This window comes from Halichoerus grypus, chromosome 1 (assembly GCF_964656455.1).
Source record: "Halichoerus grypus chromosome 1, mHalGry1.hap1.1, whole genome shotgun sequence".
Taxonomy (NCBI): Eukaryota; Metazoa; Chordata; class Mammalia; order Carnivora; family Phocidae; genus Halichoerus; species Halichoerus grypus.
Genome location: NC_135712.1, coordinates 105,512,460 through 105,529,225, shown reverse-complemented (window position 1 = coordinate 105,529,225; position 16,766 = coordinate 105,512,460). Strand labels below are relative to the sequence as shown.

The 16,766-nt window shown below is 42.6% G+C and overlaps 1 protein-coding gene across 3 annotated transcripts in view; it reads left to right on the top strand.

The window, feature by feature from the left end:
- Positions 1-16,766, top strand: part of KCNAB1 (potassium voltage-gated channel subfamily A regulatory beta subunit 1) — a 253,743-nt gene that overhangs the window by 125,952 nt on the left and 111,025 nt on the right. For 2 of the 3 annotated variants that reach the window (XM_036122386.2, XM_036122383.2), the window contains exon 2: positions 11,960-12,003. In XM_036122386.2, coding sequence (XP_035978279.1) covers positions 11,960-12,003 — 44 coding nt within the window. Of the gene's footprint in view, positions 1-11,956; positions 12,004-16,766 lie in introns of all 3 variants that reach the window. The other variant, XM_078070015.1, reaches the window with a different exon arrangement.

Below are 16,766 nucleotides of genomic sequence, written 5' to 3'. Positions count from 1 at the left end.
TAAATTCCTTGGGATTTTTCTCCAGAGACAAACATGTTGTCTGTGACATTGAATAGGACAATTGAATCTTAATAGTCACTCTAAACACAAAACAATTAGGACTAAAATAATATCTAACTCTGGAAGTTCACATCAAGGAGGTAAAAAAGGCTTGTTAGCCTTAGTCATTTGAACATTCATTTAGTCAATGAAATATTTATTTGTACCTCATGGTGCAAAGTGTTATGAGGAAGTCAAACATAAATCAGCCTTGGATGCTACCAAGTACTTTGTAACTGAGGAAAGGTAATAAGACATGAACAATAGTTACTGCATACAAATAAGAAGGTGATAAGGGTGATCGAAGAGCGGGAGAGAATCTAGAGGCAGAAGAGCAGGGAGGAAGCCATGAGGCATAAGGATCTGACCTGGTAGTGGCTATGGAGTAGTTAGGATGGAGGTGGTTTAAAATGACGGGCTGAGTGGAAGAAAGAGTAAGATTAAGACTGAACACAGCAGTAGACCTTGGGGCACCTGGGTGGCTCAGATGATTAACTGTCTGCCTTCGGCTCAGGTCATGATTCCAGGGTCCTAGGATTGAGCCCTGCATCGGGCTCCCTGCTCGGCCGGGAGCCTGCTTCTCCCTCTCCTTCTACTGCTTCCCCTGCTTGCGTTCTCTCTCTCTGTCTGTCAAATAAATAAATAAATAAATCTAAAAAAAAAAAAAAAATGTAGACCTTGATCATGACTCTCCCTTTAGCCCCAGCTCCAGGCTCTGTGACTGTAAATACCAGAGGACAGGACTTGGCCCTCCCATTGCACCAGTGACCACAGGTTAGCTGGAGGGGGAGAAGGGGAAAGGTATGGGTGGGGATAGAATGCATCCTGCCAAGCGAGTTCCTAACCACCAGCCTCATGTGACATTAGAAGAAGCAGTCCTAACACCTACACTGGTTAAAAGAAGAGTGAAAGCCCTCACTATTGACTGTGTCCCTCCACTCCGGGAGGGCGTGTGGAAGAGGGACACTGTATGAGGTGAAACCAGAGACCCAGGACCAGAGCTCGAATTCAAGCCCGCGTCTGTGGGATAACAGCTTGCACTTCGAGAGCATTTACCATGTGCCAAGCACTGCCTTAAATGCTTTAATCCTCACAACAACCCTCTGAGGTAGTTGCTATTCTTATCACCAGGAACAGATGGGGCACGGAGAGATTCCGTAACTTTCCCCAGGTCTCAGCAATAGGAAGGTGGGAGAGGCGCTTGTGCTCCGTACTGTATCCCGCCACCGCGCTGTGCTGGCCAGTGTTTCCCAGTCAACCAGAGCGCCTCCCTAGCCGACAGGAGTGCAGCGAACACATGACGACGCATCCTGCCACCAGCACCAGCGATGGCATCAGAGCCCCCACCGTGCGCAGCCCTCAGTACCTACTCTGCACCCAGCCTAGTGCTGACTGCTGGAAGTAACAGATGCATTAGACACAGTCCCTGCCCTCGCAGATCTCAGTCTGGATGGAGAAACAACCTTGTACAGAACGAGTATAATATACACTGTGATGTATGGCATCACCCCGACAGCAGATCGAAAAGATGCGAGCACACAGAGAAAACAGGCATTAATTTTCCACTCCTCTGTCAAGGAAAGTGAAAGGCAAACTCATGCATTGTGGCTGAAAGCATTTACTTTTGATTAAGTGCATATCTAAACATCAGCATGCCCCTCAGTCAGGTTCATGCCTCAGTCTCCATCATGTTGCTGACTTTGCTTTCTCTTGAGAAAGCCACAAATGCACCCACAGTAAAGGGAATTGCAAAGATGTGGAGCTGTGCAGCTCCTACCTCAGATGCTTTTTTGTTTCATTTTGCCTTTGAAAGCTGCATAGCTCATTACAGTGGAAACCAATCGTAGCTCTCCTCACAAAGTGGATGCCACGGAGAGCTTTACCTTTGCTTCATCTCATGGAATTTCTTTGCAAATAAATCATCACCACTGGGTGAAGAAAACTTTGAAACATTTTGATTTTCTCTTCTTAGCTTTGAAATTGGCAAGAATGTGTATGATTTTTTCATAAGAAAGTATGACTATTCTGTCATGAGGAGAGATGTGATCCCGGATGAAATTTGGAAGGGACAAAGTGTGTTCTCCCCTTTGGGGGGTCTGCTTCCTTCATCAGGCTTCCTTCCTTCCCCCCGCCTTCATTCCCCCTTCCATCCCTCTTGTTATTTAGTGCTTTATTTCTTGATTGTTCCTTTAAATCTCTCCAAAGTGATGTGGCAAAAAGGTTTGAATCTTTTTCACACTAAGGTGTAAATGACTGGCAATAGTTTATAGCCAGGCCTTTTAAACCCAGTGCCTGGGGCACCCAGTAAATCCATGGGACCAACATGGCACATCTCTGAGACAACAGGCCATCTTGAAGATTTAGGAAGAAACATCATTGTATATTACAATAAGCACAAATGCATGAAATGGAATATGAAATGGTAGAATGAATGAATCACAGTAAAGTGAATTATTATACAAGAAATATTGTGCATGAGACAAGCCACTTCTTGCTAAGACCCCAGAGCCCCAAGGCTGGCAAGGCCTCTCCTCTCTCTCCTTCCCCAGCGGGTCAGCACAGCAGTCCCCACCTCCACAGGTGGGTGGGTGAAGCATGTAATGCAAGACCTCAGAGTCAAGGATTTATATCCAAGCAGAGATAACACAAGCAGCGGGCCTGAATTTGGAAGTAAATCTAGTAAGAGCCTAAGAAATATTTTTTAACTTACTAAAATTAAACAAATAAATAGAGATACTAAAACATCAACACTTTCAACAAATTACACACATTTGAAATAGGAGCAGTGGGGTTTGGCATATTTAATTTTGCTTTCAAATATTTCTCAGGAATGTCTTCGCTCCCAGTTTGAAAGAGATGCTTGCAAACTCACATTACTTTGTGGCAGATGAATGCCCAAAGGCATTTTTAACAACCTTTATCTTTTATCTGCATCCAAGATTCTTGACGCAGAGACCCCTCCAGCAGTCCGGTGAAGCCTACAGACTCCTCAGAAGAGCTTTTAAGTACATAAACTAAAATACACAGGATTCCAATTAAATTGAAATACAATTCAAAATATCTAAAATCCAAATTTGTAGCCTACTAAAACATGCATTTCCTTACTAATATATTAACCAGCTCTAAGGACAGATCAAATCCCACAGTTTCCAAGGATGATGAGTGTAAATGGTGAATGCAAATCATTTTTTGAGCTCTCTGAAACAACTGTGGTATGACATAAATGTGCCTGTAATTTCTACTGGGGGCAAAGTCACAGGTAACGTGAGTACTTGTACTTCTGTGGTTTGTCGCCTACATTCATAATTGCAAGAGATGCTCAGTTTCAGTAAGAAGTTAGTGAAAAAGAGAAATGTATTTTGTCCATTCCAAGTTCATGAACCTCCAAATTATATGCCCTTGAGATAAAGGTTCTAGATTCTTCTGATTTGAAACTCTGAGTTCTTGATTTCCAGCTATTTGGATATCTTGGGTCCTTGAGACAGTAAAAGCAGAGTAACTTTTAGTTAAGCAGTAACTAGACCTGGGCGAACATTTCTCAATCCCCCCCCTCACCACCACCAGTTCAGAACACCTAAGTTTGTGTAGCCCTGTCCACACAACCTTCTGTCCCATCTCCATTTCCCCGCTCCTGGGGATCCCAGAAGAACCATTGGAAATTCCTCAGATTCACATGACTTCTCCAAACTGCCTTTGCCGACAAAGTGCCACCTTCTCCTTTGTCTCCCTTACCTATCTCTATCCCCTGCTTCCCGCTTTCCTAATGATTCTCGCGAAATGACTCACGATTTGCATATAATAGATTTAGGATGGTTGCCGTGTCTGATCACAATGTCTAAGCACAAAGAGGTTCATAAGGTTGGGGAAGTGGGTCTTGCCAGTCACAGAGGTGGCCTCCTACCAGCTTCAGCACTAGAACCAGGACCCCACCAGAGTCCGTGTCTGAGGCACCACTTCTCCTAGGAAATCAGGGCAGAAAGCACCTGGCATTTCTTGAACACTGAAACATGCTGGGACTGGCGCTGCATCTCTATTTTCTCACTTAATCATCAAAAATAAAAAAGTAGTAGGCTATTAATATCTGCACACATGACAGAGGAAAGAGGCTTTAAAAAGGCTATGTAACCTGCACAAGGTCACGGGCAGATAGCCAGCGTCGCTCTGCGCCTCCCCAGGGTGGTGGGCGGGGGCTGCCAGCCTGACTCCCACCCCCAGGGCCACTGAAATGACTGCTGCGGGCTCACAACTGTCCCTTGGGGCTGAACGGGAAAGGGCATTCCTCGGTCCTCCAGGGACTGGACCTCTCTGCAGCCTTCCGCACTGTGGGCCACTCCTGCCCTACTGAACCCGGCTCCACCTTGGGCTCCTACACCCACACTTTGTCTTTCTACATCTCCGCCACTTTTCCTCCTTTGACTCCTTTGTCCACATGCTTCCTCTCTGCCACCTAGAACGATGGAGCTTCTCAAGGCTGGACCTTGGCCGTCTTCTCTGACCACTCTCTCCCTTGGCAGCTGGCCCCAGCCCTTGGCACCTATTAACTTCCATAACTAGAACACCCTCTCCCTATTCGGAGCTCCAGGCAACAAGCGTGGATATCTCGTGCATATATCTCTTTGTCCAAATGCCCAAAGGTGAGTCAAACCCCTCTATTTCTTGAATGAACCCTACTTCAGTGAAAAGCACCCCTCTTCACCTAGCTGCCCAAGTCAGAAATCCGAGAATGGCCCATTACTTCTCTTTCTCTTTCACCCTCATATTCAATCAAACACTGGGTCCCCTAGATTTTTGCCTGCTAAGAATATCTGGAATCTTCCCCAATTCTCCTATCTCTGCCGAATCAGAATTCAATGTACCGTCATTTTTCATCAGGTTAACAAAGTAGCCTCTTAGCTCCTCTTCTTGCCTTCCTTTAACCCCTCTCCTGTGTTTAAGTTTTTCAGTGGTTTTCCGTAACTCCTTCATATTCAGACCAAAATCTGTAACATAATCTAACCTGCCAGACCCTGTTAGATCTTCCTCCTGTGACCCCCAGCAGCCACCTGGAGTCACTCTGCACTCTACTCTTCTACTGCCCTCTACTTCTTTTAGTTCTTCAATGACCTTTGCTTCCTCCAGCCTCTGAGCATTTGCACATGTTGTTCACTCTGCTTAGAATGTGAATCCCTAGTCTTTTCTTTAAGTTACTTTCTAGTCCTCCTTTGGATCTCAGGTTAAATGCTGCTTCACTAGAAAAGCTCTTCCTAACCTTCCAGATCAGGTCAGCTGCTCTAACATCCCAATTTTATACTGAGGACATAGTGTTCTTTTATTTAGCATTACAATCAAATAATTAACTTACTATTTAATATCTGTTTCCCCTTTTGTTATGGAAGCTCCATGAGAACAGCACCTATTTGCTCCTCAGCCCATCCCCACCCCTAATACAAGGCTTGGTGTATAGTTAAAACTTGGTATATCACTATTGAACTAATTAAGTAATTATAGGGGTCTCTTTTTGCCATACTTCTCTAGACTTTTTCTAGAATCTACAGGTCAGCAGGTGATTTTGTATATTCAGTGAAAATAAGAATCTAACTGAAATTTACAACTGACAAATGACCTAACTGGTTAAATCAAAGAATCTGATGGATCCCATTCTACTTTGTTGCTACTTAAGTGAAAGTAAGAATGAAACAAAGTTTCATTGTACTACTTGTCAATGTCTGTTATCAAAATGCATGGCTACATCATTTTTGTGCCTGGTGGTTTCCAAATGAGTCATTATTCACTTATCAAGAGTGATGAATGGTGCCCTCCTAAGAAAGTGTTATTACCATTTGTAGTCACCTTCATGGCTGTCAAAATGTGTGTTCTTATGCAACCATCAAAACTAGCTGACTGACAGATGAACATGCCTTTGGCTCTGGATTTTTCAAAGAAGGTTAAATGTACATTTCTTTAAAAAAAAAAAAAAATCCAGGGCGCCTGGGTGGCTCAGTTGGTTGAGCGTCTGCCTTCAGCTCAGGTCATGATCTCGGAGTCCTAGGATTGAGCCCCACATCAGGCTCCCTGCTCAGTGGGGAGCCTGCTTCTCTCTCTCCCTCTGCTGCTCCCCCTGCTTGTGCTCTCTCTCTTTCACTCTTGTGAATCTTTTTTTTAAAGATTTTATTTATTTATTTGAGAGAGAGAATGAGAGAGAGAGAGAGAGCACATGAAAGGGTGGAGGGTCAGAGGGAGAAGCAGACTCCCTGTTGAGCAGGGAGCCCGATGCGGGACTCAATCCTGGGACTCCAGGATCATGACCTGAGCCGAAGGCAGTGGCTTAACCAACTGAGCCACCCAGGCGCCCTAAATAAATAAAATCTTAAAAAAAAAAGATCCATACCCCAGATTTGACTAGTAACTTCCAGGTGAGGCACCACAGAACAGCAGAGTATGATTTAGAGGGATCGGTAAGACCGTTCCAACAGATGAGACAGCAGGTGACAAAATGACCTGAGCACATGAAAACAGGCCAAACAACTCACATGATTTTAGTCATGCCCCTTGTCCCAGGCAGTATGCTGCTTTCTTGGTCAAGTGCAAGGTGTGTGTTTCAGCTAGCTACTCCTCTTTTCTGAGGAGTTTACAACTGTGGATAATGTCTAAGACACACCTATTCAGGAGCAAACAATTTAAGACAAGACATTTGGGCTCCTGATTTCTGCTTTTAGCATCTGTGATTTGTAAAGGAACCTCACAGTGGCTTGTGATACTGGGCCTGATGCTTGATTTCAGTTCTCAACATTATTGCCTTAAAATCAAAAGGAGCCTGATGGATACTTCACAAAATGACCCTAGGAATTCTATTGAGTGCCTCTGTCATAGAACTAACCATTGGCCTAAAATAAATCCTGCCATGTATTCACGGAGGGAACGATCCTGCCCACAGGGGGAAAAAAAAGAGAGAGACATGCAGCCTTGGTGTTCCCAAGAAGCTGTATCTCTTTTCCAGATAACTCTTCACTGAAGCTTTGATTTAAGATTCAGGGTTTCCAAAATTTGACTGACAAAGCTAAGTGTCCTGTGCCCCCATATTGATGTCATTCATTTCTAATATTAGCATCAGAGCAGCCCGGGTTCACCTGGGAAAGAAGAGCTTTTATTTTGAGTTGAACAGGAGCAGATACTAAAAATGAACACAGTGAGACTTCCTTCTGGCATATCTGACACAGATAAAATAGGTAAACCAGTGCAATGAGACTATTTTGAATCAAAAGGGAGAGGAATTCAATCTAATTAGAAATTTGATGGGCTTACAGAATTTATGTAGCCTCAATTGTGTGAATGCTGAGGAATTAAGAAACAAAATGAAATTCTAGAAAGTTGTTTTGTTGTACACAGTCATGCAAGATCATGAAGTAGTCATGAAAATTCCATACATGGGATGGAGAAGGTTCCAAGGCATCTGTTATAGCTTAGCATGATATGTAAACTAGGCCATTATTTGGTGTTATAACCACACAAACAAGCTTTTGATGATATAGTTTGTACTCACTAGATCAAATATGTCCTGTTTTTTGGACTTCTGTCTGTCTGTCTCTCTATCTCTCTCTCTATCTATCTATTATCCAGCGGACCTTAAATGGATCAGAATAGCTGGACCATTGCCACATCTCCATTTAGTGTTGTGTAGACATGGACAGAGGCAGAAGAATGCAGATGCACCATAGGTAATCACAGAAATTGTGTTGGAATTCTATAACCTGAGCTGGAGGGAGCTAGTTCCTCCCACCCTTCTACATCTGCAGAGTGAGAAGCACCATCATGTGTTGAGAATGTCTTACATGGTAGGAGTCTCACAGAGACTCACCCCTGGACAAAGTAAAGGCATGGACTTGACCAGATATGGCTCATGACAGAAATGCCTCTCACTTTAAAAACCAACTGAGGGACGCCTGGGTGGCTTAGTCAGCTAAGGGTCTGCCTTCAGCTCAGGTCATGATCCTGGGGTCCTGGGATCAAGTCCCGCATCAGGCTCCCTGTTCAGTGGGGAGCCTGCTCCTCCCTCTGCCTGCCACTTCCCCTGCTTGTGCTCTCTCTCTCTTTTAAAGATTTTATTTATTTGAGAGAAAGAGAATGAGAGAGAGAGAGAGAGCCCATGGGGGGCGGGGAGGATCAGAGGGAGAAGCAGACTCCCCACTGAGCAGGGAGCCTGGTGCAGGACTCGATCTTGGGACTCCAGGATCATGACCTGAGCTGAAGGCAGTCGCTTAACCAACTGAGCCACCCAGACTCACCCCCCTGACCCTGTCTGACAAATAAATAAATAAAATCTTAAAAAAACCCAAAAAACAAAATAACCAACTGAGTTTGGTAACCATTCCCTCTAGAGGGTGAAGATATTTAGAGAGAGTTAAAATAAAAATAGCAAGGCTCAAGGAAGGATCTATCATCCCTGTATCAATATTTGTCTGTAATGGAAGTTTTCAATAGTGTAAAATCTTCAGGCTTTTATTCCAGAAAAGCTGGCCTGAGTGTTTAAACATCAGGGGCAAGAAAATGGACCACATTTAGTACTTTGCTACTTTGCAGTTTATTTTTGCTGACAATTCTCAAGTTTTGCAAGTTTGGTCTTCCAAACCCCATAGCAGAGTGATCATTATCTTCCTGAGTCACTGTCATAAGGAAAATAGGGCAGGTCTCCCCACCTTGGTGCTGGGACATTGCTTGCTAGGTACCCAGCGACATAACCTTGCCCTATTTGAGTTTGCTAGAAAAATGTCTTGCTCTGCATAGTTTTCTGCACTCCCCGTTGTTCTCAAAATCATGGAAAGATTAAAATTACATGAAAATCCTTACTGAGATATTTTTTTCCCCATGACACTTACATAGTGACACAAATACAGGTCTGAGATAGCCCCTTCATATTTTCCCCAAAGACTTCCAGGGGAGGACACGCCCCACTGTATTGTAATTACATGGTTGCTTTTCTGTGCCCCTCAGACTCCTGGGTGGCTCAGTCAGTTAAACATCTGCCTTGGGCTCAGGTCATGATCCCAGGGTCCTGGGATGAAGCCCTGTATCAGGCTCCCTGCGAAGCAGGAAGCCTGCTTCTCCCTCTCCCTCTGCAGCTCTCCCTGCTTGTGTTCTCTCTCTCTCTGTCAAATAAATAAAATCTTAAAAAAAAAAAAGAAAAAAGAAAAGGTAGAGGATAGAAAACTCCTTGGAGGTAGAGAACCATAATGGGTTCCCCTCTGTATCCCCATGACCTGCACATCGCCTGGAACGTGGTAGCCTCTCAGTAAGTCTTTACTGATGCATCGATATTGAATATCTCTACCTGGAAGACTGTTATTCACATATATATGGTTGACCCTTGAATAACATGAGGGTCAGGGGCACAGACCCCCTATGCAATTGAAAATCCATGTATAACTTTTGATTCCCCGAAAACTTAACTACTAATAGCCTCTTGTTGGTTGGAAGCCTTACTGAGAACATAGTCAGCACGTATTTTGTATATTATATGCATTACATACTGTATCCTTACAATAAAGCAAGCTAAAGAAAATGTTAAAATCATAAGGAAGAGAAAATGCATTTACAGTACTATATTTTAAAAATCCATGTATAGTGGACCCATGTAGTTCAAATCTGTGTTGTTCAAGGGTCAATGGTACTTACTTTTTTTTACTTTTTATATTTTACTTTTTTAATATTTATTTTATATTTATGTAATATTTACTTTGTTTTTGTTTTGGTGTAGTCTTTTTTTTCTTCTCCTTACTATATAGCTTTTGTTCTAGATTCCTGACCTTTAAAATCAGTAGACTTTTACGCTAAAAGACTTTTACGCTAAAAGAGAAATCTTTGGATTTTATATCCTGTGGTTTTCTGAGAAACCACTAAAAGAAAAATTTCTTATGCAAATGATTTTCATGGGAGAAGTCCAGTTATTTTTCTCCTCTTTAGTAGTTCAAAATATTTTTCACACATTCCTTTATGCAATAGTTTCCTTCCAGGTGGACTTAACCCACTTCAAATGGGAAAATGTAGCACTAGGTCTGTGAGAGGGGGAGCAGAGTCAGAAAGCACCCGAATAATTATGCTTTGCATTTGTCTGCCGTGTGCCACCTTAGCATACATTATCATGTTCCAGTCCCACAGACGTGATGTTAGATGAATTGCCCAGGCATGTACAATAGCTTATCTCACTGGTGAAGAAATCGAATCCCAGAGGAAGGAAGGGATTTCTCCAAGCTTACCTGGCTAATTTCAACAATAGGTCAAGCAACCTGCATCTTTCACCTCTTTGCAATGTGATGCACTTTGGGCGATGCTATGAAACTCAATGTGTTGCTTCGGTGGCATTTTATAGACAAGAATAATAAACAGAGGGAAGAAACAGATGCAAAAAATGAGAGCACTATAGTTACTACCTCTAAAGACACCAGACTGTGGAAGCATCGAGAAAGCACCTGGAAGAACTGAGCTGTGTGGCAGTTGGAAAAGTTAGTGCTGTTTCGCTTGGAGCAGAGGTGGGGGGGGGGGGGGATTGTGTTCTCATAAGAGCATCTCATCAGAGAGTAAAGGATGCACTTTTCTACCATGTTTCGATTATTTAAGCTTCACCTCCTCACATTAGACCCACAAAATTCTAGGAGGCGTTCTCTCTCTGAGAATTTGATCTCTTCTCTGACAGCTCTGAGGCAGATGGCAGGAAGATGGGGTGGGGGTGGGTCCCCACGGAATACCTTACAATGTATACTAGAGCATCTAGTTCTCTATTTAAAGAGTGGAAATATATTTCCTCTTCTCGATAAGCTTTTAGGGGTGAAAAGCAAAGGGATTGATGAGGGAAAAAATTATTTCAAAAGGACTATCTGACCTTCTTGTAGCAATTTTATGTAGCCTTTTATAAAAAATAATATGACGGTCCCCTACTTCTAACAGTATGACTTAAGGTCTTTTGACTTTGTGATGGTGGGGAAGCCATGTGCATTCAGTAGAAGCCATACTTCAAACTTTGAATTTGGATCTTTTCCCAGGCTAGCAATATATGGTAGGATACTCTCTCATGACGCTGGGCAGGAGGCCACGGCCCCCAGGCAGCCCCGCCATTGGGAGGGTAAACAGCCAATACACTTACAACCTCTCTAGACCCATTCAACCATTCTTTTATTTTTTTTCTTTACTTTCAGTATAGTAGTCAATAAATTACGTGAGATATTCAACACCTTATTATAAAATACGCTTTTTGTTAGATGATTTTGCCCAATTGTAGGTTAATATAAGTGTTCTGAGCATGTTTAAGGTAGGCTAGGCTAAGCTATGATGTTTGGTGGTTAGATGAATTAAATGCATTTTCAACTTATGATATTTTCAACATAGGATGGGTTTCTCAGGACGTAACCTTACTGTACGTCAAGGGATATCTATAATATAGTTTAAACAGCCTAAAGTATCATTTCGAATTTATTCTTATAATAATCTCCAAGCATCCATAATAATATTCTGTTTTAGAAGTCAGTTAGTTACTCAGCCAACAAATATTGATTAAGGATCCACTGTGTGTCAGGCTCTGTGGATGAATAATAAATGAATAAGGAATGACTGGTTGATGAATAAGATACAGATTTTGCCCTCAAGGAACCCCCATTCTAGAAAGAGAAAGAAAATAAATTTGTAAACAAATCAGTAAAGGTTATTCAAGGCTGAAAAGCTGCATTTCGTGGGGGACATTTTCATCTTGTGCTGAGCCTGAGCACATTTGGAGCCTCCTAGCGCCCAAATGGAGATGAAAGACTCTTCCCAAGACCACAGACCTGCACCTGCAGCTCTGTCTCTACCACGACTCTAGTCAAGAACAATGTCAAAAGTGAGAGATGGTTCTCATATTTGTGTATAGTTTCACCTGAGAAAGTCATGACCATATGCTGCTTTATTTTTATTCTAGGAATCTTGGAAAATCAGGACTCAGAGTTTCTTGCTTGGGTCTTGGTAAGTACCAGGGGTATCACGTAGGGGTGGATTGGGAGGTGGGAGATTGGGGAGAACACCAAGGTAGTGACTGGGATCAGGTTGAGACCCAGTCTCAGGTGAGGAGGGGCTTCCTGACCAGCATGGGCCCACTTCTCCTTCTGAGCCTTTCCTGCCCAACACAGCCCTCTCCCTCTCTACGCCCAAAGAGCCACTGTGCTCATGATGCCTTATGGGGCCCATCAAGCAGAAATAAATCTGATAGTAAAGCACACCTTAGAGGAAGAAATTTATGTGTTACTCATGTGTAGCAAATGTGAAGAATCTCATTGTATGCATGTGTATGCTCACCTTACCTGTAGCTTCATTTGAGGTTTTTTTCTATCCTTATTTTCCCTTTGCCTAATTTACTCACGAATTTTTCTATACTGTTGTGTATTTTATGTACTTTTTATGTACTTGTATAATGTACCTTAAATACTCTTGGGACAAAGTGGTGTGTGTATGTGTGTGTGTATATATATATATATATATATATATGTATATACATATACACACACACACACATATATATATACATATACACACACACATATAAATTATATAGAAAGAAATATATATATTTCCTCCCAGAAAATGTAAATATTTAAAGAAGACTAAGTTGAGATGGCAATGGTAACAGCATGAGGATGAGTCTGAAATGGTGAAATCTGAGTGGGAGACTTGGGTAGGTGTAAGGCTTCCGGGTTTCCCCCAGATATGGGAAAAAGCAGCCTTGGTGTTTGGGCCCTTCAACACCATGAGAGCTATTCCTGTAACCTGAGAGAGTCTAGACCATGATGATAGCTGAGGCATGATGAGAAGTGGTCAGATTATGGCTCTGGTTTGGAGGTAGAGCCTGGCAGGTTCTCTGATTCTGTGTGGAATGGAGGGCAAAAGAGAAGAGGCAAAGATAACTGGGGGTTTTTTGCTTGAACAGCAGAAATGATGGAGTTGTCAGTAAATGAGATGTGGAAAAGTGAAGAAGGAGAGCGTTAGGAAGGGGGAGATGAGGAGATTGATTTTTGGATGTATTAAGTTTCAGATACCCATTAGATATCCAAGACAAATAGGTCAAATAGGTAAATGGATAGGTAAGTGAATCTCGACTTCAGAAGAGAGATGTGGGTGAGGTGCATGAGGACTTGAAAGTCCTCAACGTGTAGATGCTGTTTAAGCCACAAGACTGGATGAGAGCACTATGGGAGTGAGTAGAGATAAAACATGGGAGCACATGGTCTGAGACCTGTGAAGTCCAACATTAAGAAATCAGGAAAATGAGCAAGAGCCAATAAAGAAAACTGAAAAGAAGCAGTCAGTGTGGTAGGCAGAGAAGCAGGAGAACATGGAGGCATGGAATCTAGGTGAAGAAAATATTTATAGGAGGATGAAGTGACCGGCCCTATTAAATGTGGCTCATAGGTCAAGCAAGATGAGGGTCAAGAATTGATCATGTAGCAGGAGGGAGGTCATTGATGACTTTGAAAAGATAATTTTTGGGGGGTAGAGAGCTCATGCATGATTAGAGTGGGTCCAAGAGAGCATACTGGGTTCAAGAGAATAGCTGGCAGCTACTCTTTTGATGACTATTTCTATAAAAGGAAGCAGAGAATGGAGGGGCAGCTGGATAGGTGGAGAGTGCTTTTACCCATGGAAGAAATGACAGCATATCCTATATGCTGATGAGGAAGTCCTTTTGAGAAGGGAAAAAAAAAAATGATGTAGGAGAAGACAAAAAAATACCTAGAATGATTTCTCGAGGACACAAGAAGAGAGTAACATGAAAGCAGGCTGAGTACATAGGCTCTGAGGCTGGTAGGTGGGTTGACTGGGTGGTGGTATCTCATAGAAGTTCTCTTCTATTTCTTCTCTATTCTCAGTGGAAATCAGAAGCAAGGTCATCAGCTGTTAGTGAGGATGGGAAGGAGGTGTTGAAAGTTGGATGAGAAAGAGGATATCCAGGACAGCAGAAGGGTAAATAGACCGAGGGATGCGTCAGAGGGGTCAGAGAGCATTATGCATCTGCTTGAGATGCATGCTAATAAATTTAAAGTGAGACCATCTCCATGGTTGGGTGTTTTTCCTGCAGCCATGTTCAGCTGTGCAGATGGGGTTTTCCAAGGGCATATGATGAAAAAGAGAAGCCAAGAAGCTGAGAGTTTAGGGAAAGGGGTGATTATAATGGTGGGCCTCAGAGTTTAAACTGAGCAAAGAGAAAAATGAGCACTAGAGCCAGGAAAATGATCCATGAGTAAAATGAGGAGGTGGAGGGACAGTGGAAAATGGGTAGGATTGATGAATTGTGCAAACAGAGGGACCAAAAGATTGTTGGAATAAGAGCAGTAGAGACAGTAAGATTAAAGGATAGAAAGTGGCAGTTAGAAAGGGGAATGCTTGAAGTTGAGGTTTGGGGCATTGGGTGTTGGGTAGTGACAAGTCTAAGGTGTGTCCTTGGCAGAGGGTGGCTGAGGTTGTGTTGAAGACAAGATAAGTTGAGAGGTGGAGGTCAAGAAACTGAGAGATAAAGTGCAGGGAAGGATGATCTTCAGGGTCACTGAAATCACTAAAAAGTGTAACAAAACTAATATTGAGGGGGTGCCTGGGGTGGCTCAGTCAGTTAAGTGGCCGACTCTTGATTTCAGCTCAGGTCATGATCTCAGGGTCCTGGGATCCAGCCCATCTCAGGCTCTGCGCTCAGTGGGAAGTCGGCTTCTCCCCCTCCCTCTCCCCACTCCCCCAGTTCGTGCACACACTCTCTTTCATATAAATAAATAAAATCTTAAAAAAAAAAGAAAAGAAAAACTAATATTGAAGAGAGAGACAGTGAGCCAGAGTTAAAATTTTCAAAGCATGAGAATTGCTAGGGGTGGTTAAGTGATTGTAGCTTGGGGGCCTGTTGATGTGGGATTCAGAGTGGTGGGCAAACACTGGGGAAGGGCTGGGAGGAGGATTTCTTGGCTCCTATTGAATGAAAGTGTGGAGACCAGGGAAGGGACAGTAGTAAATGAATTAAAGGTAGTAGCAACTAATTGTGCCACCTTTCACTGTATTTCAAAGATATTGAAGGCTATTGATGCCTGAGTTTTTCTGACTCTCCTGAATGATGATTTGGGAGGTGAGGGTGGTCTTTGTTCACCATAAATCTAAGGGAATGGGACATTTGCTTAATTGATGGCTCTGATCTTGTTATCATTTACTTATATTTGAAAGACTCTGGAGGTTCATTATCAGAGATAATCTGACCTTAGTTTTTTTGAGAATGTGCTTTATGTTAAACAGTTATTCACTATTTATTATTGAAAGAAATTACCTATAAATATAAATTAAGAAATAGACTAGGGGCACCTGAGTGGTGCAGTCGGTTAAGCATCTGACTCTTGGTTTCAGCTCAGGTCCATGATCTCAGGGTCGTGAGATGGAGCCCTCGTTGGGCTCTGCACTCAGCACAGAGTCTGTTTGAGATTCTCTCTGCCCCTCCCGCTTGTGCTCTCTCTTCTTCTCTAAAATAAGTAAATCTTTAAAAAAATTTTTTTTTTAAAAATAGAGTAATCTAAGAAAATATTAATTAGGAAGTATAGTGAAAAATCATAGATCAACTATCTCATAGTATCTATGTCAGAAAAATAATTTAGTCAAATGTACATAGAAAACTCAAGCAAAAGCCTTAAAACTAAAAAAAAAAAAAAAAAAAAAATCAGGTGTCTATTAAGTCCCACATGTAAATGAGTCTCCAGAGGGAGGACTGCAGTTTTTAAAACCCCAGTGTCTGTGTGTGTGTGTGTGTGTGTGTGTGTGTGTGTGCACGTGCACTCTGTAGGTATTTTGGTGAACTTTCAAACAAAACTTTGATTCAAGGGTAGCAAGTCCTGATTTGAGCTTCACATTTTTCTGAGAGCCTGAACACTTGTGATAAGACGTTGTGTGAAAAATAGGAGGAAACAAAGAAACTCATGGGGTTGACCGACTTCATTCAAAACAGGTAACAAAGCTTGGTTGAATAAGCATTTTTTGAGAACTTTTCTGAGCTGCCTCTGTTAGCCAGAGGGGATGAAAAACATCATAGAAAGGAATAATGCACCAGCCTTAGATAATCTGTCAGGCTCTGCAGACCTCAGCTACCAAATCCAGGTGGAACCGGGTTTACTGCTTTGGGCTTAGGTTGTCCGCTCAGTTATAGCCCATGTTCAACTAAGGCTTTGGAAATTAAGTATTGAATGTACTAAGCAGGGCACCTGGGTGACTCAGTCGGTTAAGCGTCTGCCTTCTGCTCAGGTCGTGATCTTGGGGTCCTGGGATTGAGCCCCGCGTTGGGCTCCCTGCTCAGCGGGGAGTCTGCTTCTCCCTCTCTCTGCCCCGCTCATGCTCTCTCTCTCAAATAAATAAAATCTTAAAAAAAAAAATAAATGTACCAAGCAATCACACCATTACAGATGTCTTTTACTGAAATACTCGAAAGGTCATAATTAAAGCTAACAATCCTGATGTTCTGCCCTACCAGATAAGGACAGACTGGGACCTTCTTGACCTGCCAAGCTTCCTTTTGGTAACTAAGAGCATGTGTACATGGGAACAGAAAGGTGAAATAACTTGAGGATACACTGAAGATACCTTTGAAGGAACATGGCTCTGCCTACTAGCAAAATGGCAGGTGGGTGGATGGGAGATTAAGTGCCCACTGCTATCAAGCCCCAAAGTCAAAGAAACTTATGGGAAAAAAGTAAATCTACCAAAGAGTGACTGAAAAT